The sequence below is a fragment of the Diuraphis noxia genome, unplaced genomic scaffold, assembly GCF_037042655.1.
Source record: "Diuraphis noxia isolate RWA-SAM2 unplaced genomic scaffold, SU_Dnox_SAM2 contig0004, whole genome shotgun sequence".
Classification (NCBI taxonomy): domain Eukaryota; kingdom Metazoa; phylum Arthropoda; class Insecta; order Hemiptera; family Aphididae; genus Diuraphis; species Diuraphis noxia.
The window spans coordinates 55,334,361-55,357,690 of record NW_028301714.1 but is presented as its reverse complement, the minus strand read 5'-3'; the positions used below and the strand labels follow the sequence as shown (position 1 = coordinate 55,357,690).

The window sequence follows — 23,330 nt, the reverse complement described above, 5'->3', positions numbered from 1 at the left end:
GCTTATAGTATAAAAGACACTTTATGAATTTTCGATTTTTAAGATGTTATTGATTAATTAGTTATAATTTTTGAAAAAAATAGTTTTATAATACAATAATTATTGAATTCGTAATAGGAAATGTTATAAACATTGTGTTGAAGTAATTTTAAATAGTAAAAATAAATTTGATAATACTGTAGTATATTTGTTGATTTTTTTGTATCTATGTTAATCCTATATATATATTTTTTTTACTCGCTCAAGCTCAATCAATCTATTATTCTATTTAGATTTTAACCTCTATTTTTAATCTTGTATGAGGTATTTTTAACTCAGTTATATATGTATTGTGGCAAGTATAACAGAGAATATAGATTGTTTTCCGATAAAAAAATCACTTGTTGGAATGACACTCACAGTTTGTCTGTGCGCGTGGTCCATATCTCCAGGAAGGATTTGGCTCGGCAAGGTGCCGCCATGACCACCGTGGCCAATATGACTGTGCCGATGGCTATCGTATCCACCGTGGCCCATCATAGTCCCGTGGGAAGGTGGCAAGCCGTGGCCTGACAAGCCGTGAGACAGCGTATTGTGGCCAGAAAGGGTATTGTGGCCTGATAGCGTGTTGTGACCGGACAGCGTATTGTGGCCGGACATATTTCCGTGACCGGAGCGCTGCTGTTGATGCGAGTGTCCATGACCTAGTGTGTCGTGGCCACCCTTCTTTTGTTCGGCGATCTTCTGTATGGCCAGGAAACGATTTTTCCTCATCTGTATCCTCTTTGCCATGTACCCGACGGTGGCGTACTCTGTCCGAAACGAAAACAGTTTATCAGCATTAGGGGATTATGTGATGTAGGTATATATATATATAGTAGTATAAATAATATTATACAGCGTATTAAATAACCAGTGGTAGGGTCGACAAACCTACATAAGTTGCAAATTGTAATACTTTTTATCCCTTTCCCGTATTCCAAGTACACTAGAATAAGTCTAATGAATCCAAAATCAGTTTATTTTTAGTACTAGGTTTTTTTAAACACAATGTGTAAATAAATAATGTCGAGTATTATAATGCTTGTAAACAGTCATATAATCATAAACAATAATCGGTATAAATCAATTCAGGGCAGTGATTAATTTCTCGGAAGTCATAAACAAAAATTATTTGATTCAATTTTTTGTAATTTAAATGACACTTATGTTCACATAGATCAAATTAGTATGATAAATTTAAGTAGTGTTTGTTACAACAGACCGTGTGTAAAATGCAACACGAATGATATCTAGTATGAATAATATAATAGAACTGCATAATAATTATGATCATAGTTTTTCGAGCATATTAATAAATATAATCATATGAACATTTTTTATCCACCAACTTTTTATAGGTATTTTGTTAGATTAAATTAAGTAATTGATTTATGACTGTGACAATAATAATATAAAATTTATGGGGAAGCAAGTAATAGTATCTACACAGAAATTTGTCGAATACCTACTCGGTTTCATTGCTTCAGTGCTTCACCCATAGTATCGACTACAAAAGTTGGAAATAACAATAAATAAGGGTGGAATAATTTTAAAGCATTTTTAATAATTGTGTACTCTGTGAACAGAAAACATTTCATATTCGACAGTTTAACCGATAATAAGGTCTCATATATCGCTTAGTTAATGGTACGGATAGGTAATACAATCCGGTAGGAGAGTGGAGGATAAGCATTTCCTTCAACCCGAATTTCTGACGTGTGTTCCCGTGGTAATTGTTAAAAATACCAAAAGAAAAAATGTCTATGGAAATAATATCCAAAAGGAAAAATATTTAAAAAAAAAATACCTATTTTTGTGCAAGGGTAACTTAAATCAGTATGTTTAGTTCTCTAGTGTGTACTACCTATTATAAATAGTTACATAGCATAATAATAACAGTGTTGTACTTTCATGATCATAAACTTGGCATTTTCTAATTGTCACACGTATCATATATTTGTTATATTTTATGTATATTGTGAGACCATTTTATCTAATTTAAACAATGCATCTAAAAGTCATGGTTTATAGGTATTACAATGGCGGGATCAGCTTCTTCAAAAATTAAATAACTACAGGCTATAGTTTTCCTCCACTAATTATTTTCCTTAAACAAAAAAAAAAAAAAATTATAACAAGTTACTCAATATTTTACTTTTACAAGGTAAATCTATTAATCATAAATAATATGTTTATATATATATATATATATAAGTAAACATGAAAATGAAAACCTCACGAAAAGTTGGTCACAAACAAATAAAAACTTGTATCCACTTCAAAAACATATTTATGTTAAAATAGAACGAAACATTCTATTTTCAACTACCCTTGATTTTTAATCGATTCTTGAAATTAATTATATGATTTTTTTAAGACATTATTATTATTATTAAGTAATAATTATAATGAGTATTTATTTATTTATGAAATGTTATGTGATTTTTTAGATTTTTTTAAAGATATTTCCATCATCTATTCAGTTATGAAATATATTAGGTACCTATGTCTAGTTTTATTTTGTTGTTATTATTATTTTTTTTTTGGAAATTTTACAGTGGAAGAATAACTGTATCTGCCTATAATATCATTACAAAGTAATGGAAAAAACTATCGTTTTGTACACTAACCCAACAGCGAGGCGAACACCATGACGAAACAGGTGCCCAGGTACACGTCGATGGATTTCACGTACGATATCTTCGGCAGCGCTGCGTTGGTGGATGACATGAGCGTGGTCATGGTCAGCACGGTGGTGACACCCAAAGCCACTCTGGCCGGCGTGGCGTTCCGGTTCAGCCAAAAGCTCACCCAGGATATGATGACGATCAGTCCACTGGGTATGTAGATTTGGATTAAATAGTAGCCCATGGACCGCACGAATTGGATCTCGCAAGCCAGTCTCGAATAGTTACCTGTACAGCGTATAACCGATTATAATATTGTAGGTACGTTACACGTAGGTACGAATTTGATTAGGATGTAATATAGAATTTACTACGAACAGGGCTCGAAACCGTTTCAAATTTTATCGGTTTTGGTTCGGTTCTGATAACAGTGGGGGGGGGGGGGGTTGGATTTTCCAGTTTTAAGTCTTTTGCGAGAATAGTTTTTGAAATTGTTCATATTGAAACTAGGTTTTTTAAAACCTTATTCTTAATTACTTGCAAATTCCTATAGATCATGTCTGTGTTGTCTATTAATGGATTTATTGACTCTAATTGTATAGTATTATTTATGTTAAATCATAGTTATACTATGATTAACTAAAACATTATGCACAGTGATACAATATTGTAGGAATGTAAGAGTGTTAACTGAGATTATATTATTTAAGTAGTGATCTTTATCAATAAACTCAAACATAGGTAATATTATAGTTTATATTAAGTTAATTATTTCAATTAGAATTGTAAATATAATGCTATTGATAAAAAAAGCTGGAAAAACCTATATGAATTTTATCTTTTATCGGTTTTGGTTTCGATAATTGTTTTTTTTAAACTCATAGGTTTGGTTGATGGCTACTTAAATTCTTAGATTTAAGTAACTGTTTTTAAAATGTTTAGATTTGAGTAATTCATTTTTAACGCGAGATTTAAAGATTTTAGTTCCGGTTACGACGTTGAAAATGAAAAACTTAGGTTTTAGCCGGTTTCGAGCCCAGGATACGACTATTTGCTGCAGCTATATACCTATTGTATAATAATATGACGACAATGTAACGTACACATTACTAAGTCTACCGTATATATAAACTGACTACTGCCCTCCTAAATAGAGTGAATTACATCTCTTAAAATCCATGTTATCGAGAAAACGAGTTTTTTGATTTATACGTTTTCCGCATTGAAATTAGCGAACCACACTGTTTTATTTTTGCACATACGTAATATGAATGGCGAGTGTTGTCAGTAATATGCGTTCTCGACATTTTTATGTGATTCTTATTTTCAATATTTTTTACTTTTAATACTTAATCGTGCTATATTATATGATGTTATCATATAATATTATTATTTACCCCAATAAAGTAGCACAACTGTCTCTATTATAGTAAAAATATGTGATTTACTTTTTATACGTTGTCCGATATATTGATAAGTACAGATAACTAAATAATGGTTTAATATATCATCTGTTTAGTAAATAATCGTACCAAATACCTAATTTTATTTCCAAGTAAATGTTTCGGTTCGTTCGTGCATACGAATATTGCAAAATCATTTTATTACAAAAAGAATCACTGTAGGTGAACTACACCCAGTAACGAATTAGGAAATTGGTTTGAAAAAAAAAATGTTAATTTTACAAAAAGACTGTTTATTCTTTAGGACATGCTACCTGCAAGGTACCTTACATAAATAACCTACACATAAACTGCGTTTTATCATGGTATAGGTTAATTACGTTGAGAATTGGCCATTTAGCCAGAATAACACGAAATATCTTAATATTTTTCATTGTGTTTCCTTCAGGAGGGCAGAATGTTTAATTACTACTGTTAACATAATTATGCGGCAGTTTTTCTTTCGGAAAAGTAGTCGAAAAAAAATTATATTCGCTGTATTGTACATAACACTATTATTCATAATGTACAACTGAATATTACTTTTCAATTATCGTATTATTTAATATACGTTGATGTCAAAAACATCAAAAACAATACTATTACGTTATTATATACAATTTTTATACAATATTATTATTATTATTATACTTGCGTTGGAGATAATTTTTCGTCCGAAACATTACCTGTTGTCAGGCTAATTTCCATAGCTCTCTGCCGATGTCCCAGCACCTTAAACTGAGGCAGGGACACTTCGTTGGACACGCCCACCGAGTTCGGTCCCTCATTCCACTTATACCGGATGTCTCTCATCGTATAACCAACTGGGGAAATCACAAATGCACACCTCTAACGTTTAGACCTGTCTTCGGAGCCCGAGACCCACCCATCACGTGTCGGGCACGCGCTCGACAGAATATCGAATGAGGTATGACATAATATTATTTCGTACATCATATTACTATGATGTCAAGCGTACCATAAATTAATATAATTATTACAATGCAGGTACGTGTGCTGATTGCATAATATATCGTAAATCATACATCGATGTACCCGCAAAAATCCATACAATATTGTATAAATCATTTATTATTATAATTATGCGTAATCATGCGATTATAAGTCGCGCGTGCGTGATGGTTAGGTCGCGTGTCAATAATCTACCTGTAGATAGGTTAATTTCGGTGGCCCTCTGCCTGTGCCCGAGAATTCGGAACTGCGGCAACTGCACCTCGTTGCTAATCCCGACCGATTTAAAACCATTTTTCCATTTGTACCGGATATCACGCATCGTATAACCGACTGTGAATAAACGTGACAAAAAATGAAAAACAAAAACCATCAGAACGCGCAGAACGCCGCGCGTCACTCACCGCAAGTCGTCGCAATATACGAATGACAATAGTGTGACGCGCGCGAAACTTTAAGGTAAGTCGATACATTATATAATATAATATTTTTACTATTATTATCAATATTATTATGAAATATTATTTATGCGTATTATAAGCTTTGTCTTGCGTATGTGTGTGTGAGTTGTGTGACGTGTATAGTTTATTTTAGGTGTGCATATATTATTATAAAAGTTGTCTTGTATATACCAGATGATCTGTTTAACGTACAACACTCATTAATTCAAAAATTATTAACGTATTTGAAAATATTATTTTTGTATAAGCTCTCTAACTAAAAATTTTTTTTTTCATTATCATTTTTATATAGTTTATTTTGTTTAAAGACAACTTGCGTTTTAAAATCATATTCCAGAGTAGAATAGTTTTTGGATTGCCTACTCGGAAGTACAAAAATTGAATTTTGGACGAGTAGTTTGTGTTTTATAATTTTAATTATTCGTGTAAGTGAACGTAACTAATAGACTAATCGCCTAAAATTTGAATTTTATAGATCGTAATACTCCAAATAATATTCAAAAACATTAAATTAAAAGTGTATGTTGTTCTTCAGTAAAAAATGATAATGATAAAATATAGTTAAAAATATAAATTTTTTCCAAAAATGTTGTTTTGTAGCGACTAAAAATTATATTCAAAAAACTAGGTTTTTCTTAAATAATGAATATCTTACGTTAAATGGATCACAGCATATTGATTATTGAGTAAAAAACAAAAAATAAAATGTATAATGTTTGGTGCGTGCGCGATTTATATATATAATAAAATATCAGAGAAAAATATAAATATAATGAAATCATATTCGCGTGATGGTTGTTTGCAAAAAATCGTTGATAATAATATATAGTTATATTATTACGTATAGCGTAATTTGAATTTTTTGTATTATATACTTGAGGTAGTTATATAGGTGCAATGTGCCTGGTCCTTCTCTCCTCGGGCACGTGGCTCAGTGCTGTTTGTGGGGTAGAAGGACACCGAAATTAACGGGAAAAAAATGTACAGATAGATTTTTTCCATCGTCGTTATCGTATAATAACGATCGATCATTCAATAATATATAATATAATAAAATATGCATAGCATAGCGTTGATATGCACTTACAGCTCTCGATTTCGATGTGACACAGCTGTCGGTCCATCGGGAAGTATTGCAGGTTCATGGGACACGACGCGGTGATCGTCAAACTGTACACAAAACGAAAACGTCATACATAGATATTAATAAAATCATGAATATATTATTCACAAGTATTTTACTACACACAATCATAATTTTAAATTACTGTTAAAATATGGTGTTTATGTCTTGAAATATTATTTGGGGATACCGGGGATAGTTATTGTCACACATTTTACTACCTATTTAATTTTTTTTTTTTTAAATATAATTTTTAAAGTTTCATTTGTCAAGTTATTTAGAGAATCGAATTGAAAACATACTAAAAAAAATAATAAAAATAAATAAAAATGAAAATAAATAATATAAAGTTTGATTACGTTTTTAAATAATAATAATAAAAAAAAAAATGTTGACAACCTAATTTTACTTTAGAAAGTGGTTTTCACATCATTGCGTGGTTAGTTGTCTCTACAGGTGAATCAAAGGATAAGTACATACAATAATTAAACTTTTAGTTTTCAATTTTATGTCGTAATTATGTTTACTCTATGCAACTAATTTAAATCCATGAACAGTAAATACATCAAGTTAATGAAATGTAACAAATTTAAATATATTTAGAATGAACCCTTTAAAGTGTTAACTGTTAACCATACGTGTCATATGACAATAAACCCTTCGCAATGTGTGATAACAGATTAACTTTATGAGTTATCACTAGGATTATTACTTTTATTTTTTTCATATTTATCTCAAAAGGTCGCTGAACGATATGATGTATGAATATATTTAAAACACAAAGAGGTTAAAAATTGTGTTTTGTAAATGTTTGCATATTAGAGTTTATTAAATAAATTAGGGCACATAGGTATTAGAAAGTTTTTAACGTGATTTGAGAGTGCCCGGTGTCTAGAGGTTTTACTGTATTATATTTTTAAGATCCTAATATTTTAAGCGCATATTTTTTCAAAATACATAAGTAAATATAATATAATTTAATGTTTTTAAGTACTAGAAGTCTTCAGCCTTAGAGTAAAGTTATCAATTGTAGACGAAAATTACATAACGAAATATATACGTCACCGTGAACACACTAGATAGATATTTTCCATTTATCAATAACAATGTTAGGTATAGTAAATAAATATCAAATATTATATGTATTTATGGATAAAAATTACTAACAGACTTAAATTTCATTTTTTTCGTCTTAAAATCCGTCATAATATTATGACTACAATTATTAATCCAGAGTCTATATAAGTAATATGATTATTTCTATTTTTATAATGTACCAGTTTAAGTGCATAATATTATAATAGTGAACACAAATATTGAAATATACCATCTAGTTTCAGAGATATTAACATTATGACAACCAACCTGTGTGACAACTATCCCCGGTCTTCCTATATATACATCCGTGACATAATATCGTGTTTTCGTGCTCATCTGGGACCGAATATCGTATATAGCTATCGGGTAGGTAGATAGGTTTAATAATATAATTCAATATATTATACATGCTCGGACCGTTTGTATACGTATTATATAATTCGATCATTAGTCCTACCAATGCGCCCAAAACCGTTTTGTGTGTAATTTAATAATATATTATACGCGTTCGACTTGTACGTTGCTGCTGGCAATGTACAACGATGACGACGACGACGACGACGGTTATTCGACGAGCAGTGGGTACAAATAATGCTATATAATTATTATTGATATTATTTAATCGTTTTAATAATGAAGCGTTGTGCAGATTCTATAGACAAATTATCATACACCTGAGTTATAGTTGCACAGAAGTGTATTTACGGTGAAGGGTGGCATGAGCGATTGACCTCCTTTACAAGTTTCCCCGCAGAATTCGTGTTAAACCTTATTGTGAACAATAAACGTAAAAATTGTAGCATGTGATATACATAGATTAAAGATAAATTTTTGAAAAAAATATAAATTATAGGTAAACATTGAAACTTGATGTTATTTTTGTATCATATTCTATGTATAAAAACGACAGATAATAACTTTCAAAGTAACGTTCGTGAAGTTGGCCCACCTAATTACTCCAAATTTTTCGAAATCTATGCCATTATTTTGCAAGTTATTTGCAAGTATTTGCAAGTCTATTTTTAGAATTTGCAAGTCCAAACTTTTACCGTGAAATAAAAATATTAAAAGTTGGACCAACTTCACGTAGCCCACCCAAGTTGTCCCAGAGCTTCAAAGTAGGTATCAAACGAAAGCTAATCATTAGCAAGTATTTGCAAGTCCGTTTTTAGAATTTGCAAGTAAATCGAACGACCTCCACGAACTTTCAAAGTTAGGAAGTTAGCCCACCCAAGTTGTCCAAGAACTTCAAAGTAGGTATCAGTAATTGTGCTTCGATTTTCGACTTCAGTACTTCATTCGATCAGAAAGTGAATCTAGTTAATACTTTGGGGGGTCAAAAGTAAAAAATTCCCAATTCGTTTGATACCTACTTTGAAGTTCTTGGATAACTTGGGTGGACTAACTTCCTAACTTTGAAAGTTCGTGGATGTCGTTCGATTTACTTGCAAATTTTAAAAACGGACTAAATAATGGCATAGATTTCGAAAAATTTGGAGTAATTAGGTGGGCCAACTTCACGAACGTTTCAAAGTAACCGATTTTATATATTATGTTATTATTTGTGAATTATGACAGTTCTAACTTTATATGGAACAATACGCGCTGTTTTTGGAATTTAGAAATCGAAAATCACAATTCTATGATATAGTTAAAAGTATTTATTATAATTAAAGTTCAAAAGCGATTCATATAAATGGAATTTCGTCTATAGTCTGGATATCTCTTGTCCTATCATCTACACACAACTTAACCCGTGCACAATATGATTTCGTACATTGCGACAAATCTTGGATTTATTTCCAACCTCCTAGCTGGTAAACTCTATTCCCACTAAAACTTCTAGCTTTCACTCTATAAAAAATAACAAGCGTCTTTTACGTTGAATAGAATACCCCTATCTTTTAACCCCGTGTATTTTTTCTTCTGCGCTTGCCCCGTAGGTGAATAAAATAAAATAAAAATAATAACAATCTAACAGTCGTAACATTTACCGAATGCTCCGCGTTATGCTCCCCGAATGGTGTATCCGGATGAATTCGTTACTGGTGGTCGCTATGTGGAAGTACGACTGTTTCTCATTGACGAAGAACGTGTCGGGCACCCAAATGTTCTTGATGAACTCCGAACCCACGGACAGGGTCTCGACACCCGGCCGCTTGGTGAACGCCAGCCGGGGATCGGTCCAAAACTGTCTGAAGTAGAAATCTAATGTGAAGTCCTACATACGAGATGTAAAAAAAAAAAAAATAAAAATAAAAACGATTAGTTTTATCGTACCCATTAGCCGAACACAATAATATGTCGAGTACTTCAAACCTTTTGCGGAAAGTTCTACACAGGGACGGATTTAGGGAAGTCTTGTAATTATTTAACGGTTAACTAAAATAAATAAAAATATTTACGTTTTTACAGTAGAGCAAAGAATAGTATGTATGGTATGAAACTTTATTTTTCTAATTGAAACTTTTAAAATTTCATCAAAAAAATAAGTTTTTTTTTAAATTTTTATATATTACTGTGTGTGGTATTTTAACTTTATTTTCAAAATATTATTGATGGTTTTGTGAAAATAAAACGAAGACCAATTTCAGGCATTAATTTTAATCATTAATAATTAATATCGTTATTTTAAGTGAATATTATATCACCTAATAAGTCTCATTGATCTTTAGGCAATTTTTATTAAATTTTATAATAACACGACTCCATCAAATTATTTGATTTGATCGATTTTTCTGTTTATTGTTGGAAAATTTGGCTAAATAAGTTGATAATATACATATTAAATATGTTATCAAATAATCAAAAAAATTTGTACATGGTTTTGCACGTAAATGATTCGGTGAAAAGATAATAATTCATAATACTACATGACGTGATCGATAAATGAAATTTTTATATTGCAACAATATTATTCATGATCAATTAGACAGTTCTTGAAATGTTATTAAAAAACAAATATCTAAGTAGTATTGTTTTAGATGGTTTGAAATACTCGACGTACTAATGTTAGTAATACTATTAACTATATGTAATTTGTTGGTAATTGTATTTTGATGATGAAAATGAAATTTAAAAAATAATGAAAATAGTTTTAATTTTATAATGCAATTATAATAATTTACACGTATGTATTAATTAGTATGAGTTGTAACGTAGACTAGGTATGTTATTTTCATTATTGTTCGTATACATATAAAATGAAAATGTTTATATACAACATGCAGCTAGCAAGCCTAAATCCAAAACCGCACGCCAAGGATTTGCGTAAGTGCGTTCGGTAAAATGAACGTTTTTTCTCTCATAAAATACAGTGATATTCAAACGTTGCGTGTCATGCAATCTATCTAACATGCTTTGAACATGCAATTTTAATTGACCGTGCACCATTTGTCGGCTAGCACGGAACATCCATAGTACAATAATATATATTATAATGAAAGCTAAATGGTGTGAAAACGTTTAATAAAATAATAATATGAATACCGAGGGGAAAACATATTAAATATTTTATCGTTGATTGTTATATGTAATTATGGTTATCTAAATATTTTCACCAGTCTAATTCTAATCCACATTTACGTAGCCAGGTGGGAGGGGTTATCGCCGGAAGGGATTGTGGGCGTTGAAAACTGTACGACCTCAGTTTTAACTCTAACAACGTTCGTTTTACTTTTTGGACTTATGTCTAAATGATTTTATCATCGTGTTATATATATTTACAATGATATATTTGCGTCCAAGGAAATTCACATCAGTATCATAAGGTTTTTTTATCACTACAGTTCAGTCAGACAGTACAGTTAGTAGTGCAGTAATCAAGTGTAAAGCAACCTTAAGAAATAACGGTTATCGTCTTTCCGTTCACATTCATAAATATTTAGTTTAAGTTCTAAATAAATTCATTAATTCATATTATATACCTTTAATATTATTTTCAATTAAATTGTTCTTCTTCTTTGATAAAATTTGTCCCACAAGAATTTTTTATTAACATTGACATTAATTTTTTTATATAATAAAATAAATAATGGAAAATGGAAAATTATTAAATTGATATGAACAAACAGTCAAAAATCGATATACATAAAATAATGTTTTAAAAATAAAAAGATTAAAATAGATTTTACTATAAAAACGCTTATGTAAATTTCATAAAGGTCACCGTTTTTGTAGGTTAGGTTTGCAGTAATCGTAAAAATAACGTTACCGAAATAAACACAATCTTTCATAATCTGTGATACTCATTCAACATAATTTCCCCTACCTATAGCATCAAACATATTTAAATATCTATACCTACATTTAAATTATCTTTCAACTTTGATTAATAAAATAACACATTGTTAAATTGAAGTAACATCAATGTTGATAGTGATTTACTATAATATTATGATCGTGTACATAATGGTAAAGGAAAAAATAATAACTTTTGAAACCCCTCTCACACACACCAATTCTGGCTACGCATCTGTTTCTAATGTAATATAATATAATATCAGTACGTCTATTTTGGTAGAGCAAAATATTGTTGAAATTTTTTAACGTGATAAAAAGCGCTATATTTTCTATAGTTATAATATACAAATTGTCGTTGGATAATAATGATGTAAATATGATACTACTCAAAACAATCGTATTCTCGTTTTTACCCCCAAAACATGACGATATAATAATATTGTTCAATACTTAGTTTCTATCCACAGCTATGCAGACCTCGATGGACTGTTTTATCGTACGTACTAGACAATAATATTTTCATATTAATTTTTTTCTTTATATTATAAAATGGACGAATAAAATATATAAGGTAAACATAATAATATAATCCATCCAAATTTCGTATGTTACAGCGGGCGGGGTCTGTAACCGCTGCGCAAGCCGAATGAACTCATTGAAATTCAAACGCAGAAACGGACGTGACCTTTGCCGAAAAAAGAAAACGGTTTTTGGACGGTTTTTCAGAGGGGAAAAAAACGTTTGCCCTTTTCTCCACCTTTCTTTACATTTTGCGGTTTACTTTATTGTCCCGCTCAGGCTGTGTTAACTCAATGCGGTGTACGGCAATATAACAAAGGTCGTTGCACGTAAGCTTTGTTTAAAATAATATCATGATGCTATTATTATATTATGTACGTTCGAGTATAATTATTATACAGCACAGCATGGTGTAGGTACATCATAATATATTATACACTGTTATTTCCGGGGAATGACCAATTATTATTTTATTTTGCGCTTGTGTAGGGCAGCGCAGAGACTTATTCTCGGCGCCCGGAAACGACGCCGGGAAAACGAATATATGAGTGAAGGAGAGGAGTGGGCGAGAAAAAATAAATAAATAGCAATAATTTGAATTTGTTTCGTTTACCGGCCAACCCTTCCGATGCCACCCGCGTTTAGCCGAGCAAAACATGCAAAACGCTATCTCCGCCGTCGTATATTATATGCATTCGAACTTAATCGGCCGTAATCATGGTATTATTCCGCAGCCTTTGAGCACACCAATCATACACCTCACATACACACAGACACAGACGATAGTTAACTAATACGCTGCGAGGTGATCTATTTAACAGGTTGCACTACATTTCCAAGTCGACAATTTGTATTTTCGAAGAAACCGTGAACTGAACAGTATTATGGGATGACGAAAAACTGCAGGAAAAACGATTTCAAACTATAAAAAAAACTTAACTAGCAGTGTATCGAGTAACAAAAACACTGTTATTTATATAACTGAACTTTGTCATCGATATATCGATACAAAACCATGTAAATAGATTGTTTTGTAATTTTTTTAACACAGGTTCAGGATTTTTATTTACGCACATTCATAAAATTATGATTATGTGGAATAGTGACAGGATTCAAAATCAATTCAGTGACCTGAATAAGAAAATATATAGACAGAAAGGGAATTATTTTAAGACCTAACATCGATAGTGATATTTTTATAAGCATTTGTATCTAAATAATATAAGCGTATCTTACAGTTATAAAATATATTATTATAGTATACTGTGTTATTGCTTCCGTTTTATTTCTGATGACATTTGGAGGGACGCTTTTACTGTCGGGTTTGTTGTGAACTTTGATTTTACAACTGTTTTTGCCTATTAAACTTTAGCGACGCTCATAATCATGGTAGGCGTGGGGATGAGTTTTCCCCCACGGCTTATTTTGAACTTTGGTTTTCTTTTCGATTCTTGTTACACCTATGGTTGGGGAAGAGAGACATGATGCTAAATAAAGGGACTATCCGGAATAAACGCTAAATTTTTTTTTTCAAATTTCATTCAAGCTCTGAATGCTAATAATTAATAATTGATAAATAAAAAAGGTATCCAATATTCGATGTTTATAGTTTTATACAATTAGTATTTTACATTTTTAGACAGTATCTCGCTCCCGGTAATGAAATTAAAAACGCATGATATATAGGTAATAGGTTGTTTTAAAAAACCATTTATCGTATTTATTTGCAATTATATTATAATGACATACTGAGTGTTTTAAAATTTTTTTCATACTTGATAAAAAAAAAAAAAAAAAAAAAAAAAAAAAAAAACACTACAAAACATGACTTGGTAAATCAGTGTAGCCAGTTAAGTGGATCACTCTATACATGTGTGTACATAATATATGTATATATTATTTAATATGCAAATTATGTTGATTATAATCCTATTCATTAATATTATATGTATTTGGAATTTTTGTTTTTCCTCTTTATTTATGTGCATCGCCATTTTGTAACATCGTGTATACTCTACATAACAATAAATATTATATATACCTACACAATTTTTACTGCTGACAGACATTCAATTTTGAATAACAAATATTGTACCATGTAAATATACGCATACATAAAATAATATAATAAGGATTTAAGGGGAGTAGAAAAAACCAAATCAAAATACAAAAATACAATGTATAAATATATAATATAATAAAAACCAACATTGAAACACCAAAAACAATAATATCGTAATATTATGTATATGTATATAGATTCACTACTTCAAAAAAGTATAACAATATTGCACACACTTTAACTCCTTTAAACGGTCCGTTACTGTTCAACAGTTATACCACTCGTTTCTGCGCGCATGTGACGCGTAGGTACATAAAGGAATATTCGAAATTTGATGCTCATCTCGAAAAATGATTTAGTTAAAATAATACAGTATATTTTCATGATCCCGTATATTTTTTTAGTATTCACAATGAGTTAACACATAATAATATTACATGTCCGTTGATACCTACGCATAATATGAATGGTGTATAAAATAGTATAAATTACTAAAAATCGAAAAAGAATTCGTCAAGAAATAATTAGGTGCTATTTTATAAACTATTTGGCATTTAGTGGTTATAATATAATATTTCAATTTGTTTTATGATTATCTATTAAACATTAATGGGTTTGATGACACTCACGTGTTGTGCGAGGTATCAGTTATTATTAAAATTGGAGGGTAATATACAGGATTTTCCAAATTTAATGTAATAGAAATGGCGAGAATCAAATGTTTGTTCTTATGTTATCTTCACAATTTTTTTGAAACAAAATTTGGAGTGACCTGTATATTATGGATATTATACTACAGCTCCGAATTTCGAATTTCCTTTGACCACGAAAACGTCATAACGGTGTAATAATATACATAATATTATAATATTATAGGTATTTACCCATAATATTAGGTGTAATTATAATATTATAAGCAGGGTTACCACGCTCGTGGGACCATGTGAAATAATAATAATATTTGTAGGTAATATAACACGTTTAAGGGTAAGTTTACTCAAAATGCAAACGAACGCCGGACCAACCGGTACTCTCCTATTAACATAAACTCGACGAAAAAATATTGTATTATCTATTGTACTTCTATTACAACGACCGCGGTAACCGTAGCCACACGTCATATTATGATGGGGATTTTGAGACATTTTCGAAATAATATGATGATTGCATATTAAAACTTAAACTGGTTGCACATTTTTGGTACAGGAATAAATTGTAATTTGTATTGAATTTTAAAATTAATCTATACCTATAAAATAATTCATCGTTTTTTTGGAAATTTACAAAAGTCATATATCTTGTACTAATATCATTGTTCATACGTCTTAATAAATAATAATTCTATTATTAGGTACTCAAAGAAAATCATACATCATATTATTATGTATAACTAAATAATGTCAACGGTAAATGGTTATAGTCAGTCGTTGTGTAATAATAAATATTATTAAAATTACAGTCGTTCGATGGTATATCTGTTATACTCGTATATATTTCACCTTTTATGGTAAATATGTGAATTATATGTTTTTCATGAAGTACTAAAGAATAATTGTTGCTTATTATTCATTATAAAAAAAAAAAAAAAAATGGTACAATAAAGTAGGAGGATGTACCTTTTAAACAATTTTTACCTAAGTCATTTATTTTTCGGGAAGATTCAAAATTCTATGGAAACAGTATTGGTATTAAATTAATATTATTCCATAATTCCAAATATTGATTCTTCTATATTTTTAAGAACATGTGTTACTAAAGTTACTAATGTGCTATGTTTATTGTTTATAGATTCTATATTATTTTATTATATTAAAAAAAAAAAACATGTTTTAACGATAAAATAACAGTAATAATTCCTCTATAATAGTGTTGTTATTTTTGGAATATTACAAAATTCCTATTTTCCATCTATTTGATGATAGCTATAGTATTTATGATAAATAATAAATTTAATAAACTGTCAAAAATATTCTACCAGATTAGATGAAACTATATGTTATACATATACTGCGGACGTTATCAGTTACGTATAGATTTCGTGAAGTTGCGTATGATTTTTATAGAAATTATACAACCCATAAATTATTAGTTCGAAAGAAAAAATAACGTAGACGTGACACATAAATTGTTCGTAATTTGTAATATTTGAATTATATATTTAGTTTTCCTATTAATTACATGAATATTAAGTAAGCATGATGTATTATTTAAAGAAAATATATATATTAATAACAATACAATTAATATTTTATTTCTTCGATTATTAATTAAATACAAGACATACCTAATTATTTATTATTATTCAAAAGAATTAATGAAAAAATAAAACTTAATAGTTATGTTTGATGACCAATTGGTTAATCTTCTCTATGCTCGTCATCATGTGAGTTGTAAACGGAGCAGTGAAACGGATTTTGAAATCGTTCATTTCACTGTCCCACTCTGTATAAATCAAGTATTTATAATGTTTATATTTTTTAACGAATGACAATACATTTTTGTACGAATAGCACTGTAGTTATTTAAAAATAAAAATATTATTTATGACTCAAATATGAGATATAATATAAGAAAAATATGGTGCTTATTATCTTTTAGCAACTATATGTAGTCCTTCTTACGATTTTTTCTAACTTTAACCAATGGATGTTGTAGTAGATACTTATTATTGGTTTTATGGATAATATTTTAGACATTAAGACGTTTATATATTGATAAAACTGGCATAACTGTTATGTAAAAAATGCAGACAGTATAAAATATTTTTGAAAACTTAACGTGAAAAAAAAAATGCGAATTAGTTATGGAGAATAAAACTGTTCAAGTTGTCTATGTAAATTTGTTTTGAATCAAAAAAGAAAAAAGATGGCTTGCCGAAAATCCCGAAAGCCGATAATAGTTGTTTTTAAAATGTATGACATGTTATTTGCATTATCTGAAGCAGTTGAACGCCATGTCAGTTCCAAAGAACAGTGCTGCAGAAAGTAATACATTTTTAAACTGACGTATTCGAACATTGTTGAGGAATAGGTACCTACTGGGAATTGAATTCAAACATAAGAATACGTTTACCGCCATCATTCGCGATTCAATATAAAAATATTATATTTTTCTACCGTCTCCGAATCGTCAACAGCTTTGACGTAGTTTATCTGTATCTACCTATACTTTATATAATAATATTTATTAAATCGTACAAAGTGGCAGGTGCACCTATAATAATAGGGAAATCCACGCCCCAGTTGTGTATTATAGACACTGTGTTAGCGTTAAAGTATGAAATAGATGAAAAAATATCCAAGCAAATAAAAAGACCATTAACCCATATAATATTACAATTTAAAATTAGTCATTTTAAACATCTATCGTGATTTTTCTGAAATTCTGTGAACATTGCAAGTAGTAAGTGTAAAATTATTACATTAGCACTGTGACATGTGAACTAGTTAAAGTCGTTTACGTTGTCAATAACTATAGATTCGACGGTTAATTTTGATATATATATTTTTAATAATGAACGATGACAACAATGATATACACAGCTAGATAGTTCATTCTTCAACACTTTAGTATCGATACACGTATAACCTATAGCATAACAGAGTATGTACGTGTTGCCTGTTATATTCACGTCCACTATATTATTATATTTAAGAATGATTACCTAACCATTTAAATAGTGCTATAGATCTCAAAATAATGACGTTGCCTCAAATACTATTTTACCAACATTCTGTGTTGGATTAAGCTATTACCAATTGGGTATTGATCAGACTAACACAGTATAGTTATTACTTAGTTTCATACTTGAACGCTAACATATACACGCATGTTATACACTCATCCCCAGAATAGTATCAAGTACGTGTATACAGGATGTGGTTTTCTGGTTCTTTTTATCACATAATATGATATTCAATTGACGTACGTGGCAACACAATGTATAGCATTGGCAATTATATATGCACGACGTGTACCTCTATATGTATGGCAAAAGGATCTCATAATATAATATATGGATAAGATATTGCTAGGTACCGTTAAAAAAAACACTTTCTATACTATAATACGCAAATATATATATACATATTATAATATCGTTGTAATGGAGAATATTATTCGAATTCAATTCAGAACTCAGGAAGCGAATATAGTCACTTATTTTATAACAATAATATATCGTACCTACGCGTAATACATAGATTATGTTATATTTCTATATATGTATTATGATATATTATTGAAGTTATATATAACTACCTGTGCAATCGTAACTGTATACATAGATATTATATACATGTATAAATGCGTAAACATATATAATGTCGCGTTGTCTGCAGCAAGCCACTAGAAACATGACGTAGGTATAGAATATTACACGCGTGTCGTTGTAAATACTGTACACAATAGTATATAATATAATAATATTTTTTACTCGTTTCGCAAACATTGAACGCGCGTCTTGCATCCGACGGGTGAAACGCGATTGCGAACGTTTTACGGTACGTTTTCCAAATAAAAAGATATTTTAAAATAAAAGTGGTGAGGTGGTGGGAAGCAAAGAAAAGGCGAACGATTTTTCGCTTGCTACATGTCTATATTATACGTCCAGTCGTCTTGATTTGTTGATTTATACACACGCTCACAGATTTTCGACTGTGTCAGATCGTGAAAACTACCAGGATAATAATTGAATTTATTAAACTCTGACGTTTACTCTAATGTTCTACAGTTTGATTCACTAAGAATTTTGAAAATTTCAGAATCATTCGAATTAGAAGTTTTTGTGCTATATAAATTATAAAAATCCTTTAAAATAGTTGTACAAATATTAAAAATATTTTATTATATCATATCGGACATTTGGAAATAGTATTTATCATAACACTAGAACAGTTTGTATAAGATATAAATGTTTATACTTTATAGATTCAAATATTAATTACTATATTACTAAAATACATTTTCTAATCATCACCATTATGAACCTATTATTCTTATCTCCTCAAAAATAAAAAACTCAAATACTATCGTCCAAATATCGACTTAGAGATATTATAGTTTTTTTTTCTTAAAGTCATCATTAAATGATTGACGGAGGAGCATGGTTGGTTAACCATTCTGTATAATATACACATTTGATCTTTTATAATGCCGCTAAGAGAAAACGATATGATGACAATAACTAATGAGAAGTATAACACGTAATATAGAAATGTTATAAAATAACATCGATAATGTCTAATGTTTTGATCAATTTTTATAGGTGGAGAGAAAAAAAAATCCTGGAAAAAAGTTCATGGTGAAAAATTACTACGATAGCCATAGGTAATATATTGAACACGAGTGAAAAAACCAACTGGTAACTGCCTCTAGAGAATAGATTCGTAAAAATGGCGCCGTTTGGATGATTGTTGAAATTCTAAACACGCCAAAAAATATAATACCTACACAAAAGTGTAACTAAAACCATGTCGTACTTACTTGCCTTTTATATTGTAAAGCTCAGGTACTTACATAGAAATAATAATAAAAATAATAAATGCAAATAAAACTCATCGAGGTTTAGCTGGAGGAAGATGAGGGTAGTAATAACTAAAAAAAACGTTCGCAATCGGTCTACATACACGGAAAATGTTGAGTACCTTTAAAATATATGATATGATTTCTTAAAACGCATAATATTCGACGTGGTGTTCATAATAATACTAACATCATAATATAATATTATGTGGTTATCAGTAGCGGCTCGTGAGTAATTAATATTCTGGGGAGACTTAAATTATATAACATAAATTCCATATAATAACAAATAAGAAAAACCTTTTTATTGAAAAAATTAACTATAGGTTCAAAAGCGTCTATGATACGCAGCCTATTCTCCCCGGCTCCCTCCGACCAACCAGCCATGCCATTACATGTTACGTTTGCAACTGACGGGCTTCAGTTTCACTGAACCGGCGACCGTCGTAATGAGCCGTAATGACCAGCAGAAATGACTAATAAATAGTATTTCTATCGAGTATCGAGATAGCTATTAATAGGTTTTCGATTTTGTGACTTTCAATTTAATATAATAATAAACAACGAAAACTATATTTTAAATACAAATGAAAATATTTCTATACATTATTATTTTTAATTAATTATATTATTTATAAGTAGCTAGTTTATTTTTAAGGGGAGACACAGTCTCAAAGTCTCCCCTGACGAGCCGCCCCTGGTTATTATAGTATTAAACAGAGACAAAACACGAAATATATGCATATTATACTCGAATTATACAGACGGTATTCTATATGCTACACATTTTGTGATTATGTGAACTTTACAAATCGCGATATAACCTCGTATAAATATAACATAATATATTATTTTAGCTGCTGCATGACCGTGTCCGATGGACAGCGGTTTTCGAGCTCTTCCGGTCATACGCGGCTGTAATATATTATATTTTTATAGTAGTAAAATAATAATAATTTTAAGCGATACATAACGCAAACGTCGTTAATATCATGTTATATATTATTATGTAATAGGGAGTGGCACCCGGTTGGCAAAGCAACGGACTTGCATGCAGGGAACGTCATTTAGTCCCATTCTGAAACGCATCGCTTATTGTTATCATATTATTATATTGTTATTAATTATTGTGTGTGTGTGTGTGTGTGTGATCGTTTATTTAATGTATAATAACATGTATTATAATAAAACACGAACACTTAGCAACAGTACGCAACATCAAAACAATAGTGAGTATACCAATAACGAAAGTATACGCGTTGCTTGTGTGTAGGTATAGGTAGGTATATGAAAAAAAGTCGTTTTCGTTTAGGATTTTCAAACGATGAAGCGAAAAAAAAAGCATCGGCATATAATATCGTCATACCGATATAATATTATAATATCATAGGTACGTATGATTACTGACGAAATCGGTATACAATATATTATAGTAACTTACGACAATATATTATAAAAACCGAAGTACGTCAGTTTAATATTATATTATAGGTATTAAATATTATAATGAATGCGCATAATAATTATATATGTAGAAAACACTCATCAAAAACATCATAGTATAATGCATATTAAATAATAATAATATTGTGTCGTTCGTACAATATTATCATATTGTTAATAACTATCAAAAAAAAACACGAAACATTTAAAAAAAAAGTAACAGTATAATATATCATTATTATATTATATTATTATTATCGTTCATGTTTGTACCATTAGTACTTCGGACACGGAGCTTATACTGAGAACATACATGGTGACTCCGACCTCTACTGGGGGCCCTGCAACGATATGTTAAAACGTCAGTGCCTTAAATTATAATCATTATATAATATTATCACGTATTTTAAAATTATTAAACAATATATCATAATATTTAATTAGGTATAATATGTGATCGTCGTTTTCGATTTTCGACAAACAGATAGAATTTGTACATGATTTAGTATTAAGTATTATTTAAATATATATATATGTAATATTTAATACAGTATCAGTCGCGACAGCATGCATAGGTATTAAGATACCTATACACAAGGATAGAATTAGAATTTTGATTGTCCTGCAAATCAAAAAAAAAAAAAAAAAAAAATGCGGGTCTTTAGATTTAATACATTTGTCTTCTTTATCTTCTCAAGGTGTCATCACACTGTACATATAGTACAATATTTTTTTTTAATAAGCACATCGTCGCCATTGATTAATTATTATAAGTAAATAAAATAAGTGGTTTTCTTTCTATTCCGATGAAATCATAATATTTAAAAATATATCTATGTTAATCTATTAATTTACGAGTAAAAACAAAAAAAACTAGGGAAATTTCTTGGAGACCGCCAAAAGTCTGTGCAATTGGCATTCTACCTTAATGCCTATTGGAATATATTTTTAATATCTCTTAAGGTAAGACAATATTATTTAATTTACAAGTACCTACGTATAAGATGTTTTAAAGTTAGAAGAAAATTATGACTTATAAATCATTCTAGAAATATTAATTTATGCTTTTGAATAAATTGAAAATCGAGACACTAAAGAATCCTGAAAGTAATGACAAATTACTAAATATATAATTTTCAGTGCAAAACTAATCACTTGTGAGCTTCATTATAGGTTATTTACTTAACAGCGCTGAAAATTTGGACTTAAAACAAAATGTTAGCCAAATATTTGACACACACACATTCAGTTTTTATCGATATCGGTAGTAAAAATTATATATTATATATTTCTATAAAATCGGTATTTATTAGTAATCGATATTTCCTTTTGTACCTACCTGTTATTACCACGAGGAATATTCAACATTTGTTGTATATATAATATTACTTATAAAAACAAATGTATGGAATTTATATAATATTATCGCTATTAATATTAAGCAACCGGTCAGGTTTGAGAATTAGTTTTTAGTCGAAGGTCGAACGGATTGAAAATATGTCATATTTAAGTGAATACCAATGGTTTAGACACCTAGACACCCATAACGATAATACATAATTCAGTTTATAGTATTATAACGCAATGAGTGAAATAAGTATAATATTAGGTATAGCAGATCACTAATTGATTATTTTTGTATTCAGTGACTACAAAAGTTTGAAACGCTTTTTGTAGTACAAAAGATCTCTAGATTTGAAAATATGGACTTTAAGTATATAATATCTGAAAATGCAAAAAATCGGTATTTAAATAAAATTGCTTTTAAAAGAAAAAACGGGAAAGGCTGAACATGCT

The 23,330-nt window shown here is 29.7% G+C and overlaps 1 protein-coding gene across 4 annotated transcripts in view; it reads right to left on the bottom strand.

Annotated features, from left to right (window-relative positions):
* Positions 1-23,330, bottom strand: part of LOC107165247 (gamma-aminobutyric acid receptor subunit beta-like) — a 72,723-nt gene that overhangs the window by 6,218 nt on the left and 43,175 nt on the right. For 2 of the 4 annotated variants that reach the window (XM_089226667.1, XM_089226670.1), the window contains exons 3-8: positions 21,807-21,874; positions 9,739-9,965; positions 6,611-6,693; positions 4,777-4,914; positions 2,652-2,936; positions 400-791 (exon numbers count right to left, since the gene is read on the bottom strand). In XM_089226667.1, the coding sequence (XP_089082793.1) occupies positions 400-791; positions 2,652-2,936; positions 4,777-4,914; positions 6,611-6,693; positions 9,739-9,965; positions 21,807-21,874 (1,193 nt within the window). The remainder of the gene's footprint in view (positions 1-399; positions 792-2,651; positions 2,937-4,776; positions 4,915-6,610; positions 6,694-9,738; positions 9,966-21,806; positions 21,875-23,330) is intronic. The other 2 variants (XM_089226669.1, XM_089226668.1) reach the window with 1 other exon arrangement.